The sequence below is a fragment of the Linepithema humile genome, chromosome 6, assembly GCF_040581485.1.
Source record: "Linepithema humile isolate Giens D197 chromosome 6, Lhum_UNIL_v1.0, whole genome shotgun sequence".
Classification (NCBI taxonomy): Eukaryota; Metazoa; Arthropoda; class Insecta; order Hymenoptera; family Formicidae; genus Linepithema; species Linepithema humile.
The window spans coordinates 27,381,188-27,396,789 of record NC_090133.1 but is presented as its reverse complement, the minus strand read 5'-3'; the positions used below and the strand labels follow the sequence as shown (position 1 = coordinate 27,396,789).

The 15,602-nt window shown below is 32.2% G+C and overlaps 4 protein-coding genes across 7 annotated transcripts; 2 read left to right on the top strand and 2 right to left on the bottom strand.

The window, feature by feature from the left end:
• The first annotated feature begins 78 nt into the window (after positions 1-78).
• Positions 79-3,490, top strand: l(2)34Fd (lethal (2) 34Fd). Its single transcript, XM_067357451.1, has 11 exons — positions 79-397; positions 486-531; positions 669-883; positions 1,007-1,143; positions 1,246-1,455; positions 1,529-1,757; positions 1,864-2,283; positions 2,398-2,680; positions 2,778-3,021; positions 3,104-3,200; positions 3,279-3,490. Exons 1-11 carry the CDS (start codon positions 332-334, stop codon positions 3,360-3,362), a joined length of 2,031 nt encoding a protein of 676 aa, XP_067213552.1. The 5' UTR covers positions 79-331; the 3' UTR covers positions 3,363-3,490.
• Positions 3,491-3,575: 85 nt separating this feature from the next.
• GrlHz (Gustatory receptor-like Holozoa) lies at positions 3,576-8,392 on the top strand. 3 transcript variants are annotated; one of them, XM_067357484.1, is made up of 8 exons: positions 3,921-4,029; positions 4,205-4,330; positions 4,496-4,734; positions 4,929-5,300; positions 5,394-5,574; positions 5,664-5,879; positions 5,959-6,124; positions 6,256-8,392. In XM_067357484.1, exons 1-8 carry the CDS (start codon positions 4,012-4,014, stop codon positions 6,264-6,266), a joined length of 1,329 nt encoding a protein of 442 aa, XP_067213585.1. In that variant the 5' UTR covers positions 3,921-4,011; the 3' UTR covers positions 6,267-8,392. The 3 variants fall into 3 exon arrangements, with proteins under 3 accessions (XP_067213584.1, XP_067213585.1, XP_067213583.1); XM_067357483.1 differs by lacking the exon at positions 3,921-4,029 and adding an exon at positions 3,576-3,707 and having other exon boundaries at positions 5,959-8,392; XM_067357482.1 differs by having other exon boundaries at positions 5,959-8,392.
• SCCRO4 (DCN1-like protein SCCRO4) lies at positions 6,627-11,281 on the bottom strand. Of its 2 annotated transcripts, none has more exons than XM_012365264.2 (5): positions 10,857-11,281; positions 9,336-9,477; positions 8,865-9,231; positions 8,560-8,767; positions 6,627-8,458 (listed from the first exon to the last, which is right to left on the bottom strand). In XM_012365264.2, the coding sequence occupies exons 2-5, from the start codon at positions 9,464-9,466 to the stop codon at positions 8,373-8,375; spliced, it is 792 nt and encodes a 263-aa protein (XP_012220687.1). In that variant the 5' UTR covers positions 9,467-9,477; positions 10,857-11,281; the 3' UTR covers positions 6,627-8,372. The 2 variants fall into 2 exon arrangements, with proteins under 2 accessions (XP_012220687.1, XP_012220686.1); XM_012365263.2 differs by lacking the exon at positions 10,857-11,281 and adding an exon at positions 10,254-10,779.
• Positions 11,282-11,414: 133 nt separating this feature from the next.
• On the bottom strand, positions 11,415-15,556 carry LOC105671503 (zinc finger protein 91-like). Its single transcript, XM_012365734.2, has 6 exons — positions 15,300-15,556; positions 14,927-15,208; positions 14,608-14,783; positions 14,125-14,295; positions 12,138-14,039; positions 11,415-12,066 (listed from the first exon to the last, which is right to left on the bottom strand). Exons 1-6 carry the CDS (start codon positions 15,346-15,348, stop codon positions 11,722-11,724), a joined length of 2,925 nt encoding a protein of 974 aa, XP_012221157.1. The 5' UTR covers positions 15,349-15,556; the 3' UTR covers positions 11,415-11,721.
• Between the last annotated feature and the right edge of the window lie 46 nt (positions 15,557-15,602).

The following is a 15,602-nucleotide window of genomic DNA, read 5'->3' as shown; positions in this document are numbered from 1 at the left end:
AGTCTGCAATTAAAATTTAAAGTCGATTCTTTCATGAAAACGCGGCTTGTTTCCTCTAAAAAAATTTCTCTAGATTTTATGTGCACTTGACATAATCTTAGCTATATCCCTCATAAATATACTTCTGCACTCTCATCTTTTTCTCTTTTTTACTCGCAGCTACAAACGTATACTCTTCGCATTTTAGTGCAACAAGTGTAAGAAAAAAAACTGCAGTCTAAAGATGTTTAGTGCACCACGTGCGTTCCCCATGGTTGTCGACGTAAATATGTGAAGAATTAGAGATTTATAAGAGAGATTTTATACAGTTTATCATATAAAGGCTGTCAAGATGCAAGTTTCCGCACCGAATAACATAAAGATTTATAATCTTAGCACTGGAAGGTCTATCCCTGAGGTAAAAAACGTTAATTCTCTCTAACTGTACAGTAATTTATTTTAAGGTTACACCAACATCATAAAATATATATTCTTATTTTTTACAGTGGCTATCTGAACAAAAAAGAAGGAAATTATTGAAGAAGAATGTTGGTAAGAATTGCTAATTAAGAATAAAATTAATTTATCAAAATGTATTTGGAATTTTTAGTATACTGTTTGTTTTATGTTGATGAAATGTTTTTTCAATATTTTTATTTCATTACTTAACATTATAAATTTATTGATAGACATACGACGACGTATCGAACTTATACAAGACTTTAGTATGCCTGGTGTCAGCACTTCTATCAGGGTATCTAAAGATGGACAGCATATTTTAGCAACGGGAATTTATAAGCCACGTGTAAAGTGCTTTGATGTTAATAATTTGGCATTGAAATTTGAAAGATGTTTTGATTCTGAAGTGGTCACTTTTGAAGTATTATCAGATGACTATAGCAAAGTAAGTACGAATATTAAAGACCTATAAAATAGTTTGTAGAAAGTACTTTGAGTTCATCAATTGTAATTTGATTCTATTAATTTTATTAAGTTAATTTTATTAACTTTATTGTATTTTTTTTAGTTGATATTTTTACACTGTGATCGCAGTGTTGAATTTCATGCTGCACATGGAAAATATTACAGGCTCAGAGTACCAAATTTTGGAAGAGATCTGAAATATCATTATCCATCATGTGATACTTTTATTGTAGGTGATAGGTCAGTTCTACAAACCTTATCTATGTTGCAATCATTGTTTGAATAAATTAATATAGATAAATATATATAAATGTAATAAAAAATAATTATATATTTTTACAGTAAGAACATATTTCGAATAAATCTCGAACGAGGCCAGTTTTTGCAATCGTTTGAAACAGAAGCATCATCAATAAATAAATGTGAAATAAATCCAGTGCATCACTTACTCACAGTCGGCACTCAAGATGGAAAAATTGAAGCCTGGGATCCAAGAGTGAGAAGTAGAGTAGGCATGCTTGACTGTGCCCTGCATTGTATTACTCAAGACAAGTAAGATACACAAATAGAATTTGCATTTTTTGTCTATGATTCCTCCACTAATACAGTCGTTTTTTTTTTTTAGATTGAACACCATTCCTGCGATCACCGCCTTAAAATTTCAAGGAGGTTTAAACTTAGGAGTTGGTACATCAACGGGACAAGTATTATTATATGATATAAGATCCAATAAACCATTTATGGTTAAAGATCACATGTATGGATTGCCAATCACATGTATAGATTTCCATCAAAAGATGGATCTGGTTTACTCTATGGATAATTTAATTGTGAAAATATGGGAAAAGGATAGTGTGAGTAAAATTTTATTAAATCCTTAGCTTGTTTAGTAAAAAACAACAATTTACAAAATAATTTTTTGTATAATATAATTTTATAAAATTATTACATATTTTTTAGGGCAAAATTTATACTTCCATAGAAGCTCAGCATAACTTTAACGATCTGTGCGTTATACCAAACACTGGTATGCTTTTGCTAGCCAATGAAACTCAAAAGATGCAAACATATTACATTCCCAGTCTTGGCCCTGCGCCTTACTGGTGCAATTTTCTCGACAATATTACAGAAGAATTGGAAGAACTTAATTATGATATTATTTATCATGATTACAAATTTATAACTGAAAAGGAATTAGATGAATTGGACCTTGCACATCTGAAGGGTACTGAGTTACTCAGAGCTTATATGCACGGGTACTTTATGGACATGCGATTGTACATGAAAGTAAAAAATGCCATGAAACCGTTTGATTTCGAACAGTATAAAAAGAAAAAAATTCGCGAGAAGATTGAAGAAGAAACTACTAGCAGAGTACAGGTATTTTTCGACTTAATTCCAATCTTATATATACAGCTACCTGATGATATGTTTATTCTTAGTTAAATTATTTACATAACACTAAAAATCGATATTTGCATTTTTTTTTAATAGATACAGAAGTTACCATCCGTGAATCAAGAACTGGCTTTGAAGTTAATAGAAAATAAAAATGCCAAGAACAAGAAGAAACAAGCGTCTTCTAATCTGTTGAATGACGAACGATTTAACGCTCTCTTCAGTAATCCAGATTTCCAAGTTGATAAGAATTCTGAAGAATACGCTTTATTAAACCCTGTTATTTCTCAACTCGATAAAAGTAAAGCTAAAAAATTGCAACAGCAATTAGCGCAGCAGGAAGAAATGCAAGACAAACCTGCCGAGGACGAACCACAAGGTAATAACAAAAATTTAATGTAACATTCTAGAAGAAAATCTTTTTTTTTATATACAAAAGAATTTTCGAATTTTAAACTATTATTTCCTACTTGAAGGTAATAGCTCGGATGATAGCTTTATACATGATGGATCTAACGATGAAAGTTCAGACGATGAGAAGTCATGGGTTAAAGAAGTTCGAAAGAACTATCGGTTAATAAAAAGGAATGAAAGAATGAAGGAACAGGAGAGTGAAGACGAGGATAACAATCCAATTGACAAAAATGGATTGAAATTAGACGATATTAAAAACGAAGTGAAGTTCGAAGAAGGTGAACCCGAGAAGAAGAAACGGAACAAGTAAATCTAATGATCTCATTTTGCTTTATTATATCAAAAATTGATATTTCGAATCTTAAAACTGCATTGTAATATTTTGTAGAGCGACATTTGGGGAGAGATTAGAAAATGAAGAGATGCACAGTAGTCAAGTGTCCGGTTCGCGTGGCAGTAGAGAGATGACTTTCTTTGTTGGAAAGGTAAGTCCGCTAATTTAATTTAATTAAACTAGAACAATCGATGTATTCATTGTTTTCTTTTTTTCATTTTTTTTGCAGAGAAAACGACCTGCTGGAACAAAACTCCACAGAAGAGAGTATAACACGTTACGATCAGCAGGAAGAATTTTTAGGAAGAAATAAATCAATTCTTAAACAATAAATTAATTTATATGTTTGTAAATGCTAATTTATAAACATATAAATATGTTAATTTATTAATAATGTCTTTTTGTATTAAATGTTGTAAATATAATATTTTTTTCAATATACTCGTTGCTTGCTCTAATGCGTATTCCTATACAAATGCAACAATTTGCTTAGTTATATGTATGCGGATATCTCTGAGCAAAGGTGAAATGTCATCAGAATACTGATATAATTTAAATTCATATGTTAGGGTGAGCCACATGTTGAACTATTGATATAAATATTTTCTTCTCAACTTCAAGAACAGTTTACTCCTTAAAGGAGTTCCAAGTGGCAATGGTAAGTTACTATGATTTCAATTCACAAATAGATTTACCAACAAAAATTTAGCTAAAATAAATTGCATAATCCAATTATTGTAATTATCACCTCTGCACATTAAGTATATGATATCAAATTGCTTCTCGTTTCTCGTTATCAACTTAATAGCCTTAAAGCCTTAATATAAAAGTGTGAAGAATCTTGTTTTGAATTTAATGTAAACAAGCACTGAAATGTCAAATTCATCTATGAGTATTATCCTTAAAATATATCTAACATAATTCTTATATGTGACATGTAATTTGTACAATTCTACAAAGTTATGATTAATTGTGCTAAAGTAATTTTTTCATGATATATTTATAAAATTTACATTTTAATATGAATTAATTAGTTATTTGTAAGATATTTATCAAAATTGATAAAATAATATATAGAAGTTATAATTTCTACAATTTATGTTAATTTTTATATTATATTGCAAAACATATTAACATCGAAGGAATTATTTGCAGGTAGACTGTAATAATAAGCCCAAGAATGGTAAGGATTCATCTCCACGAAATCGTACAGAAGAACACACAGAAGTTTCCGTACCATCTATGGTGACAAGTATGACATCAACTTTCCAGAACACCGATGTAAGCTGCTATATTTGCTAATGCAATAATTTTCAATATATTTGCACAATTTTACATATTGTTCTAGTCGTTTAATTAAAATAAATTGTAGTTGGGGTAAAAATTGTGTGTGTGTGTGTGGAATAAGTTGGATTTCAATCAGTTTATTGCATCTGTTTCTTGCAGGTGGGTGAAATCACTGAAGATTACGAAGACTTTATCAGTACATCAGCGGTGCTTCACTACTGTAAACATAAAATATTGAGACCGTACCTGAGGCTATTGGGAGTGATGGGATTGAGACCAACTAACAGTGATGATTCTGACCATTTCTTACGATGTTCTATTTTGACGAATCTTCACACCCTTCAAGTCACTATATTTATGTGCATTGGATATATTTTACAATATATGGCTTGCTTTAGGTAAGACAATCTATTATTCAATTTTTGCACGCAATAAATTGCAAAGGAACAGTCAAGATTTAAAATTAAGAAAGTATATGTGAATAAAGTATAGACATAATTATGTTTAAGATCTTATATAACTCTCTTAGTTTCATATTTATTTTCTAGCATTTGACTCGTCTCGCAAAAAAAAATATATTTGTCATTTTCAGGAGAGACCGAGGATTTTGCTACAAAATGTTAGTGCTACAAGATGTAGTGAGTGTCAACGGAGGACGTACGCAAGAAGCATCTTGCTATGGAAATATGATATTCAGCTACTTGATCCCAAGTGTATTGCATCTAGTCGCTTATCTGTACATGATATACTTATTTCGCATTAAGGAAAACGAACAGTTGCAAAATCTAATGGAAAGGGCGTTTCTTCTTTCCTCGAATCCGATAAATCACGGCAATCAGAAGCGCCTTGTACACATATTGTGGCTGTTCATAGCATTGAGCATAGTGTGGATGATCGTAGCATTAATTACAGTGAATATTCAAATGGCGCAAGGGAATATTATATTTCAGTGGGTGGAAGATAGGTAATTACTGGTAATACTATCCGTGCATAGAATATAAGTGTTGTAAAAGTGTTCAATGGAAGCAAAACAATTTTCATACTTTATCCACTGCAGTCCGTACCAAGTGAAGACGGCGTTGAAAGTATTCTTAGTCATCTGCACCTTGTGGCATGATATGGTTCAGGGAACTATTATAACAAGTTACTGCCTGCAAGGACAGCTGTTAATGTCACACCTCTACTTTCTACGTGGAAAATTGCTGCAACACATTCTACAACCCATTGATTGGATGAGAGTTTGTTTCATATATTTCAGCGAGATTCTCTTGCCTTGCGTCGGAAGAGAAGTGAAAAGAATCGCACTTATTTTGTTCGCAATTTTCAGGATATTGATGAGTTTAAGAAGCTATTGAAGTACTTCAATGACGAATTAGGCCCAGCTGTATGTATTTACACTATAGTTAATTTGTCATGGGCAATTGCAGGTACTGCATGGTTATTTCAATACTATATTAATGATATGAATAGCAATCGAGTTACGTATATCAGTGTGATAAATGTTGTGCTATGGATCTTGATATCGATTGCACCGTTTATACAGGTATAATATTATTACTTCTGTTGCATCGTGACATTTTTTTTCAATTCACAACAATCAATTGATGTATTTCTTCTTTCAGGCTGCACGTTTAACGAACGCTTGCTCCATAATTCGAGGCGTAGGACACGAAATACGTATACGTCCGTTCGTGTATCAAACTACTTCGGGAGAAGATCTCGATAGCATACTTCTGTACACATCTTCCTTAAAAATGTCCGCCAGATTATTTAGGATATCAATCAAAGGTAGATACTTGTGCCTTCTGCTAACTATTAGCAGTATTTCTATTCTCACTTTAGGGCAGTGTCAGTTTTTCTCGTAATTATATAGTACTTGTATCTTCTGCTAACTGTTAGCAGTATTTCTTTTATTCTAGGGCAGTGTTAGTTTTTCTCGTAATTATATGGTACTTTCATTGAGGCTGTGCTATATATGATGCATCAAGCATTTCTATGTATACAATAGCTTGGCACTATTGTTTAGGTAAAGATTTGTATTATTTATATTTGTTTTATTAAGTTATTTAGGTATACAAATTTTTTTTGTATCAACACTTGTAATGTAATGCATTCGAAAATACGTATTATTTAAATTCTCATTAGTTAAAGTGAGAATTTATTTTGAGTAAATTCAATAATTTGAATAAGAAGTTTATTATTTAAAACTTGTCAAATATTATGCACTTTTATTTGCATCTCCGTAATTACATCGTGTTCTATTTAAGAATAATAATTGAGAATAATGAAATATTGGAAAAGGTATTTTATTCACTCCTTATTATCATTCAATACATTACATTCTCCAATACATTACATTCTTCAAATGGCAGTAATATTGCAATAGCCTGGAACAAATTAGAATCCATTTTTTTTTTTAATTTATTTGCAGTGTGTGAATTTACAAATATTCAATGAATATCTTCCGTTCAGAGATCTTATATTCATTGCACAAAAGGAATGCAAGTCACATTATTAATATAGTACTAATTGCATTCTTTATAATAGAAGTAACACATGCAGAATAAATGTACAGATATTCCGAAACTCGTGAATTTAACATGATCGGACAAACCTGTGATCAATATCACCGATTGCTATCTCTTTATATTTTATTAAATTGGTTCGTAAAGTTACCTCAATGACATGTAATTTCAATAATCAGTTTTATAAATTCATTAAATGAAAGAGATAAGCACTTTATCAAACTAATATATTTTACATAGTTGTCTTATATAATCATTATACATCAGTTTCGAAATCTTCGCAAAACTTGTTGGCGATGCATGTCTAAAATATTCAGTTTTTATATTGAAACTTTGACATGTGTAATAGTCGCAGAAATTGTACGAGATAACAATTGATTTAAGTATATACATCGTTAAGACTATTGGATAAAACAATAATTAGTCATTTTATCATTAAATAATTACAAAATAAGTCTTTTTGTTGATGAATTTTGCATCCTTAAGCATAAGAATTGATATTGACAAATCGATTTGAAAAATCGAGAAATAGCTGTTTAATAAATATTATCATGTTTTAATCAGAGGGTATTATACTAATATACATCCATAATTTTAGCATTTACAGGAATTACTTAAATTTCACTAAATAGCGTGTGATATTGACACTTTATGTACTGCTTTTAGAATACTAAATGTTGCAATAACACCTGCATAATGTATGTTTTATTTCACCAATGATTCTACTTAGTGAGATATTTACGTACTTTTTAAATGTCTCTCATTGACAATATTATACATACCTAAATTTTGTAGAAAATGTTGTCAGTATTACTTTATATAAAGTTTGCAACAGGTATACAAAGAGTTAAGAATACATTAACAGAATTTGTTCCAGAAATTGCGAATTGTGAATTCCAATACACAAACACATTTTCGATATTAACTCGATGATATGGAATGTGAAAGTTGTGTATGCTTTTGGCTGTTGGTTTATTTAAATAATAAACGTCTAACAAAAACGCATTGAGTAACGCGTAGTAAGAGCGTTTAATTTGCAATGACACAAACTGTGCAATTTACAATCACTGGAAGTCAATGACAATCATCTGAAAGCATTATTCAATTAAAAAAAAAAAAAACCAGTTAATTAGATTAACTTATTTCTCCTTGAATTTGATTTTAAATTATTTTTACAAATTGCACAAGTAAATCTTATATCAAAATAGTTTTATTTTTAATCACAAGTTTCTGTGATTGGATTTAATTGCAAATGGTGATGAATAATTGGAAACAAAATAAAATTTTTTAACCGAGTTTGTGTAAAAGAGATCCTGTAAATCATATTTATGATAAGCTACTTACAATACATTATTACATTTTAATTAAAAAAAATAGTATAAATGATGGTAATTGAAATGTCGCGAGGTTATGATTTATAAACAAAAATTTCGTTATTAACAGAATATTACGATTAAAAAAAAGAAATAACGAATTGTTTTTAGTTCAATGGACTATTCTTGTAAGATGTTTCAGCTGCCTCTTGCTTCTGTCGACGGGACTCCTTCGCCCCGTTGAATTTTTAACCATTCGACGAATTCATCAAGCATTACTGGCCCTAGATAAGTTATATATATGATTTACAAAATGGGGTGTATATAAAATAATTTGTTACGCTTTTACTAAAGTCAGCATAAAGTATCCCTATTATATACTTACACGCTCCATCTAAATCATAATTAGACAAGTCATGATTGATTGTACGTGAAAATTCTAATATGTTGCACCATTGATCTTTATTTATCACTTTGTACTTGGATTGATCTAGGAACTGAGCAAACTGCGCAAACAGAGGCCAATGTTTCCCCAAAAGCAGCTGTAACATTACCCTTGCAGTTTCCATGTCCATACTTCGTTGATCTTTATCCTGCAAAGTTTAAATGAAAATATACTCAAAGGCAATATATAAGATGTATAAAAGTATTTAGCATCCAAAATTTTGATACACGCAATATTGCACATACTCTGGCAAAGTCGTAAGCATATCTGTATATCCCCTTAAATGTGTATGGATCATTTAATTGATTTCTTAGGTACTCAAGCTTTTGTTGTACTTTACTAATAGAATCGCATTGCAGTTCCGAGAAACCTTTCAACCACTCGCTCAGTGTAAAAAAGCCCATTTGCCGAGCATTCATTCTGTACGCAAGAACGAGCATTACTACATTTTCAGGTTCTACACCGATATCCTCGCAAAATTTTTCCATTCCTTCAGGTCCAAGAGTATCCGGATCATCGGGTGAGGTATACTCTCTAAACCAAGCAACACAACGTTTTTGAGAAAACACTGTTGCACTTGATACATCGTCAGTTTTTGAATATCGTCTGGCACTGTAAAAATATTATTTATATTCAAAATATATTATTAAATATATTATATTCAAAAAATTTTTCACATGCCAGTGTTATAAAAAAAGATGCGGTTTTACACTTGCCTAGAGGTATGTCTTAATCGTTTTGAAGGATGCCTAGGTAAACTCTCCTCATGTCCTCCAGACACTGACATATCAATAGCAGTGTGATTATGATTTGTGCCTGACGGTCCTCTTCGCTTGCTTCGTGGCATACCTCTGTTTGCTGTAATACAAAAATTTGCAATTTTACTTTACAAGATAATCTCCTATAAAATTAACTTTAAAAGTTAATTACAGCTTTATCCAGTTTTATTATTTCCGACATTAGTGCGTAATAAAGTCTGAATAAGCAATTTTATAAGCAAGAGTAAGTATATATGCATATGTATACTTGAGCCACAAAATTTTGTGACTTAAATATTTATAAATATTGTATACGTAATATATAAGATTATTAATTTTGTATATGTAATATGATATTTATAAATTTGTATACGTAATATGATATTTATAAATATTGTATAAGTAATACGATAAGATTATTAATTTTAAATTTGTTAATAGGTGTTGCAAAATAACAGAACATACAGAAAAAAAATTTTTTTATACAAAACCAATTGGAAAAGGTTATAAACAAATGTTTGAACCGTAAAAAAAAGAAAATAAAAAGGAGAAAAACATGACGAATATCTCGAAAAAGTAATAAAGTAGCAATTAGGAACATTATAATCATTATTGTTATAAATGCATACAAAGATGTAATTAAATATATTCACGAACAACATACAATATTCTTATAAGTCAGTGCCTTTGTTATTAATTAATTCACGCTATAAAAATCCAATGAGGTTTCGAGAAACGATATCGCAGAAGTGTGAAGCGTGGAATGATGGAATCAGATGGAATGCGAGATGCGAAATTATGCGATTCGCATCATTGATGCAAGAAACACACAAGGGCCAAGGTGACGAATATCCCATAAAATGATTGAGCTCTTACCACGCTACAAAGATATAAGTTATCAAGTGGGTTAAGCGGTATTAAAGCAGCCGAGGGCAATCGCGTGAGCAACGTAACTGGACTTTTTTCGTCGGCGTTAAACTGACATCTCCCCCGTGCCCGAGACGGAGAAGTGCGAGCGAGACGGAGACAGCGAACCGAACGAGTTATCGAAATTATGTGAGGTTAGGGTCGCCAATTAAATTCATGTATCACGCAATCGTCAGGCTCGATCACGCTCGACAGGCCCGAACGACCGATTCGCACATGTGATCTCGGCTACCTGAGAGATGAGCGACGGCCGCGCCGATCTGGCAAAAGCGGCCACTAAAAAAAAAAATCGTGCGGGTTATTTATTCGCGATCGTTCCGTACAGATACGTGCTGGCACGTAGAATTGCGAGAGTATAATATGAAACGCGAACAGGAGCAGGCTCGCGTTTGTTCAATGTTGGCGAATGAATAGAAAGACCGACGGCGTGAGTCACATCATAATATTAGATGCGCTTTTATCGTGTTGTAGCGCACCGGCGGCGACGATCGTTCTCGAACAATAACCGTGTGGTTGCGTGGAACGTGGGTTCGCAGAAGTGCTCTTTCTTACCTTCCTCCAAAAATCACAAAAGCACTCGTATCCTCGTAGAAGTAATTGTTGTTTATTTCAGTTAGCAAGAGGTCAAGATCTCAGATTCACGTCCATGGACCGCTGCGATGCGTGCGAACGGTATCGATCATAGTGCCATTAACAATAAATACACCCGATCGATCGGTTAATTTGAATTGAGTTTTAAAACTACCTAAAACCCTGCGCGGTTTAGAGGACACTTGTCTCCAAACCTGTCGGTTTTATTTCGTTTTATGTGTCGTTTTCATAGACGACATGCCTTCGCTGCTTCTGTAGCAGGGGTGCCAAATACACGATTCGATTTATCACTAGATTCAATTGTAAAAAAAAAAAAAAAAAAAAAAAAAGACTAATCGCGGAATCGTGCGCCAAATTTAAACATATTTGTAGTTTCCAATTTTCTTTTGATTTTGTCAAATTTGTAAATTTTATTTTATTAAATTACATTTTTTCAACATCGACAGTTAAAAAAATGCTAATTTAATCGATAGGATTCGTTATGTAAAAGTCCTGTAATAAGTCCTTTGCCATTTGAGATTGACATGAAAAAATAATTTAATATAAAAGAATATATTAAGTATACTCTCACAGAGTCTCGTCAACTGTACAATATATCTATTACAAGCTAGCTCGGCGCGAATAAATAAATGTAAACACTGTTTCCGCAATTCAAACAGTTTTTAGTTAAAAAAGTAACAACGTGACAATAACAACGGTGATGCAATCGCGATGATAGAACTGCATTATTACTACATCATAGCGCTACGCTAAAGATAAGATATCTTACGATATCTTACAATGTTTTTATTATCTCACATTTGTCTCACAATCGCACGCCTTTCTTTCACAATGTCGCCAGAGCAATAGGATCGTCCTCGTCGATCTGATAATCCAAAAAGTCCATTCGAATCTGCTGATGCTTCTGCTTGTGCGCCTTCAACGAGCTAGGCTGTGTGAAGGTCTTTTGACAAACTTCGCAAACGTATGGCCTCTTGCCCGAGTGCGTGCGCTCGTGACGAATGATGTGGCTCTGATGATGAAACCTTTTGCCACAGATACCGCACACGTACGGACGTTCGTTCGTATGCGTTCTACTGTGAGTCTTCAGATCGAATCTTTTGAAAAAAGACTTACCGCAATGTGAACAAACGTGATTGCGCTGCTTCAGATGGTCTCTTTTTACATGCTCCTACATAAAGTAAATACGTTTATATGTATTGTACAATGTGAATAGTATTCTTTACACACTGATAAACTTACGTTTACTTGCGATAAGGTGCTGTAAACCTTCGGGCAAATCTCGCAAACAAACTTCTGCGGCCCGTCTGAACTATGATTATTCGCAATGTGCTTGTTCAAGGTGGATTTCCAAGCGAAGGATACTCCACAATCCTTGCAATGAAATTTTTGCTGATCCGTAAAATGTATACCGATGTGCTGTTTGTAGTTGTACGATGTCGAGAATGCTTTTTTGCATTCGGTACATTGAAACTTTTTCGTAGTGTCTTTCGTCTTCAACTTCTTCGGCTCCTCTGATGTTTTAACGCATTTCTTGTTACTTGTACTTTCACTAGTCATTATATCCGCGTACAAGTCATTGCTGTCTACGCGCTCTTCGTTATTCTCTATGCCCTGATTATGATTTATATTTTCCTCTAATAGCACATTATCCTCGACATATGTGAAGAAATCTGATTTATTTTTCGGACAATCGACTATTTTATTGCTATCTTGCAAAACATTTGAACAGTCTTTGTCGAGATTATTGGCTTCTAAGAAATCTTGATTCGATTCCTGTTCAGCAATTTGAGAATCTTGCAACAGTTCTAATAATTGTTCACCGTCGCTTTGAATTAAACGTATCATTGAAGATTCCTTGAATCCTGAGGATTCTATACCGATATCAGCAACTTCCACGAACTCCAAAAATCTCTCATTGCAATTTTCATAATTCAGTTTGTCAAGCGCTTCGAGATTTGTTTCGACGTATTTGTCAAAATCCACGTGCGATTCGTTTTCCAATAATTCCAGATTCGCAGAATTGTAGGCTTGCATACTTTTTTCTTCAATGTTATCCGCACATTCGTCATCTTTCGAGTTTTGCTGGAAATTTTCAGATTCGTCGTGGCACAGGGCAGTGAAATTCTTTTCTTCTCCATGAAAATCAAGTTGTGTGTAATTAAATTCGTTATTTATATCGGTGAGGCTTTCCAAAGCTTGCTGATGCTCTATCTGTTCGCTCTGATCGCTTTTTTCATTACTTTCTTTAGGACTTAGCTCCATTTTTGGACAATATCTAAAAGTATTTGATGGTTCCTCAACCTTATTCTCCAAATCCTTTATGCACGAAGCGTTCTGCATTTTTTCCACCAAATTATTCATTATGAATTCATAAAATTGCTCGCCAGTATCCGTCTGCACCAAACGCAACATTGGCTCTTCATTATTTAACACTATGTTACTCAAGTTATTGAAATTCTCTAAATTCTCCTCATTCTGCAACAAGTTGTCCTGATTTTGCATATCAACAGGAGCATATATTACGTCATTAGCAACAGTAGAAGATTGGGATTTTATTGTATGACTGAGATTCATACTGACTGAATCTGTATTATTACAGTATCGAGAGTCATCGAATTTCAACATTCCCGAGTCAGAAAGCTCTATGTATAATTGATTGTCATCATCACTTAACAATTTATTGTATTTCCTATTTTCATTAATAATATCTTCCGTACTTATTTGCTTATGCAGAAATTTTTGGTTTGCTGAAACTTCATTAGAATTGCAAGTTTGCAAATTTGTATCCGTATTTAATGGTTTCTTTATATCGTTTGTAGAAGTTTCTTTACAAGTTCCGTGAACTATACACATATCCGAGTCACTCGATCTTAAAATATTTTCATCGTTTTGAGTGTTTAATTCAATATTAGGTCCTCTATCTCGTGGTAGAAAGGTAAAATTATTTTTGTCTAATTGATGTAAATAACTTATGTTGTCTTTGGATTGTATCTGTTCATGATTATTAACTATATTTTGAGGAGAATTTGAAACGACAGTTTTATTTATCGGTAAATCAGTAGATCCAAGTCTTTCTTCAATCTCAGCAATATGAGTTGCTTGTGGCAATCGATTTGTACTCTCATTTTCCATTAAATTGTCCTGAAGTTTTCCATTTTATATTAGCTATTTATATTCATATTACAACAACACATATTACAACACATTTAAAATATCAGACATTTACCTGCTTAGATGTGATGTAAATACCAGTCTGCAAAGATGCTTTATTGTCCATATCGTTATTGTGTTGATTAAAAATTATGTCATTTTTTTGTACATCTGAATCTCTAGTCTGATTGAGACATTTTGGTTCCATATAAATCTCATATCTACTTTCTATATTATTATCTATTGTCTGAAAATTAGAAAATAATAAAATATAAACCTTATATGTATCTAATTAAAAGTTTAACCAGTATTGAAAAATTATAAATTTAACTATCACCTTCTTACAACTATTGCTCACTGACAACACAGTGCTCTCGGAATGACACTTATCGTGTTGTCGCAAAAGAACTTTTGAACAGAAAACACATTTGAAACTTTCCCCACAAGATTTGCAATAGCATTGTTGTTTAGTAATCAATTCTTGTAATACTTTTAACAAACTAAAAATTTGTACTGATAATGCAAATATTAAATGAAACTAATAATAATGACTCATTACCTTGTTCTCTTTTAATGCATGATTAGTGACTTGTGATTTATTGTTGATAAGACTAGGATTACAATACTGGTTCATGGTTTCCTTTGGTATTCCATGTATCATTTGTCTATGTCTTGCTAATGAAGAAATTTGTGTGAACCGTTTATCACAAATTACACATGAATATGGTTTAATTCCTGCAAGTGTATAGATAAAAAACATATTGATAAGCTTACTCATAAAGTTTAATGCTTTACGTTTTATCTACTGGTTTAATTTTTTATTTTAATTATACACACAATCTATGTTTATTATATCATAAATTTGATATATTAATCACCTGTATGCATTCTGCAATGTCTTATAAGATTCGATATGTGACTAAACTTTCTTCCACAGACCTCACAAATATGAAAATTTGTACCCAGATGGATGTTTAAATGGGTACGTAAATCTGCCTTACGAAAGAAACCCTTCTCACATATTTGGCAAATTTGAGACCTTTCTCCTAAATGAATACTTCGATGATGATAGCCCAATTGTGAAGCACGATCAAAGGTTGAGCCACATTGAGGGCATTTAAAAATTTTCAGTGTGTTATGACGAGTGCCCTGTAGTTTTACTGTAAATTGCGAATAAGATTTTTATATTCTTTTGTTAGCAATAATTGCAGATATTTTTCAAGATGATGTAAAAATATTGTATAGTGTTACCTGAATTCTTTTCTTGCATATTCATATTGATTAACGTATTTATTTCCATAAAACGTTAATTTATCTTCTACACATAAAATTTCATTAAAATTCTCTCTTTAATTCAAATAAGCAAAATGGACTTTTGCCTGTAATAATGTTAATATTATTATGATAACTTCTTGCATAATATTCCAATTCTAACCTCTAGGTGTCAACAGTAAAATTAAGATGTGCAGAGCATTTTTGACATTTAGCCATAGACGTAGGAAGTATAGATCGGTAAGCTCTATAACATAATGGAGAAATTCTTGAAAGAGTGGG

What these genes read in the sequence shown, in the direction of transcription:
- SCCRO4 (XM_012365264.2), bottom strand. Translation starts at nt 9,466, where the DNA reads ATGCCACGAAGCAAGCGAAGAGGACCGTCAGGCACAAATCATAATCAC. An exon ending in ATGCTTACGACTTTGCCAGA is followed by an intron (nt 8,768 to 8,864) that starts GTATGTGCAATA and finishes TAAACTTTGCAG; the next exon opens with GATAAAGATCAACGAAGTAT. An exon ending in TTATGATTTAGATGGAGCGT is followed by an intron (nt 8,459 to 8,559) that starts GTAAGTATATAA and finishes TAACTTATCTAG; the next exon opens with GGCCAGTAATGCTTGATGAA.
- LOC105671503 (XM_012365734.2), bottom strand. Translation starts at nt 15,348, where the DNA reads ATGGAAATAAATACGTTAATCAATATGAATATGCAAGAAAAGAATTCA. An exon ending in TATGCAAGAAAAGAATTCAG is followed by an intron (nt 15,209 to 15,299) that starts GTAACACTATAC and finishes CGCAATTTACAG; the next exon opens with TAAAACTACAGGGCACTCGT. An exon ending in ACATTGCAGAATGCATACAG is followed by an intron (nt 14,784 to 14,926) that starts GTGATTAATATA and finishes ATACACTTGCAG; the next exon opens with GAATTAAACCATATTCATGT.
- GrlHz (XM_067357482.1), top strand. An exon ending in CAATATATGGCTTGCTTTAG is followed by an intron (nt 4,735 to 4,928) that starts GTAAGACAATCT and finishes TGTCATTTTCAG; the next exon opens with GAGAGACCGAGGATTTTGCT. An exon ending in CGATTGCACCGTTTATACAG is followed by an intron (nt 5,880 to 5,958) that starts GTATAATATTAT and finishes TTCTTCTTTCAG; the next exon opens with GCTGCACGTTTAACGAACGC.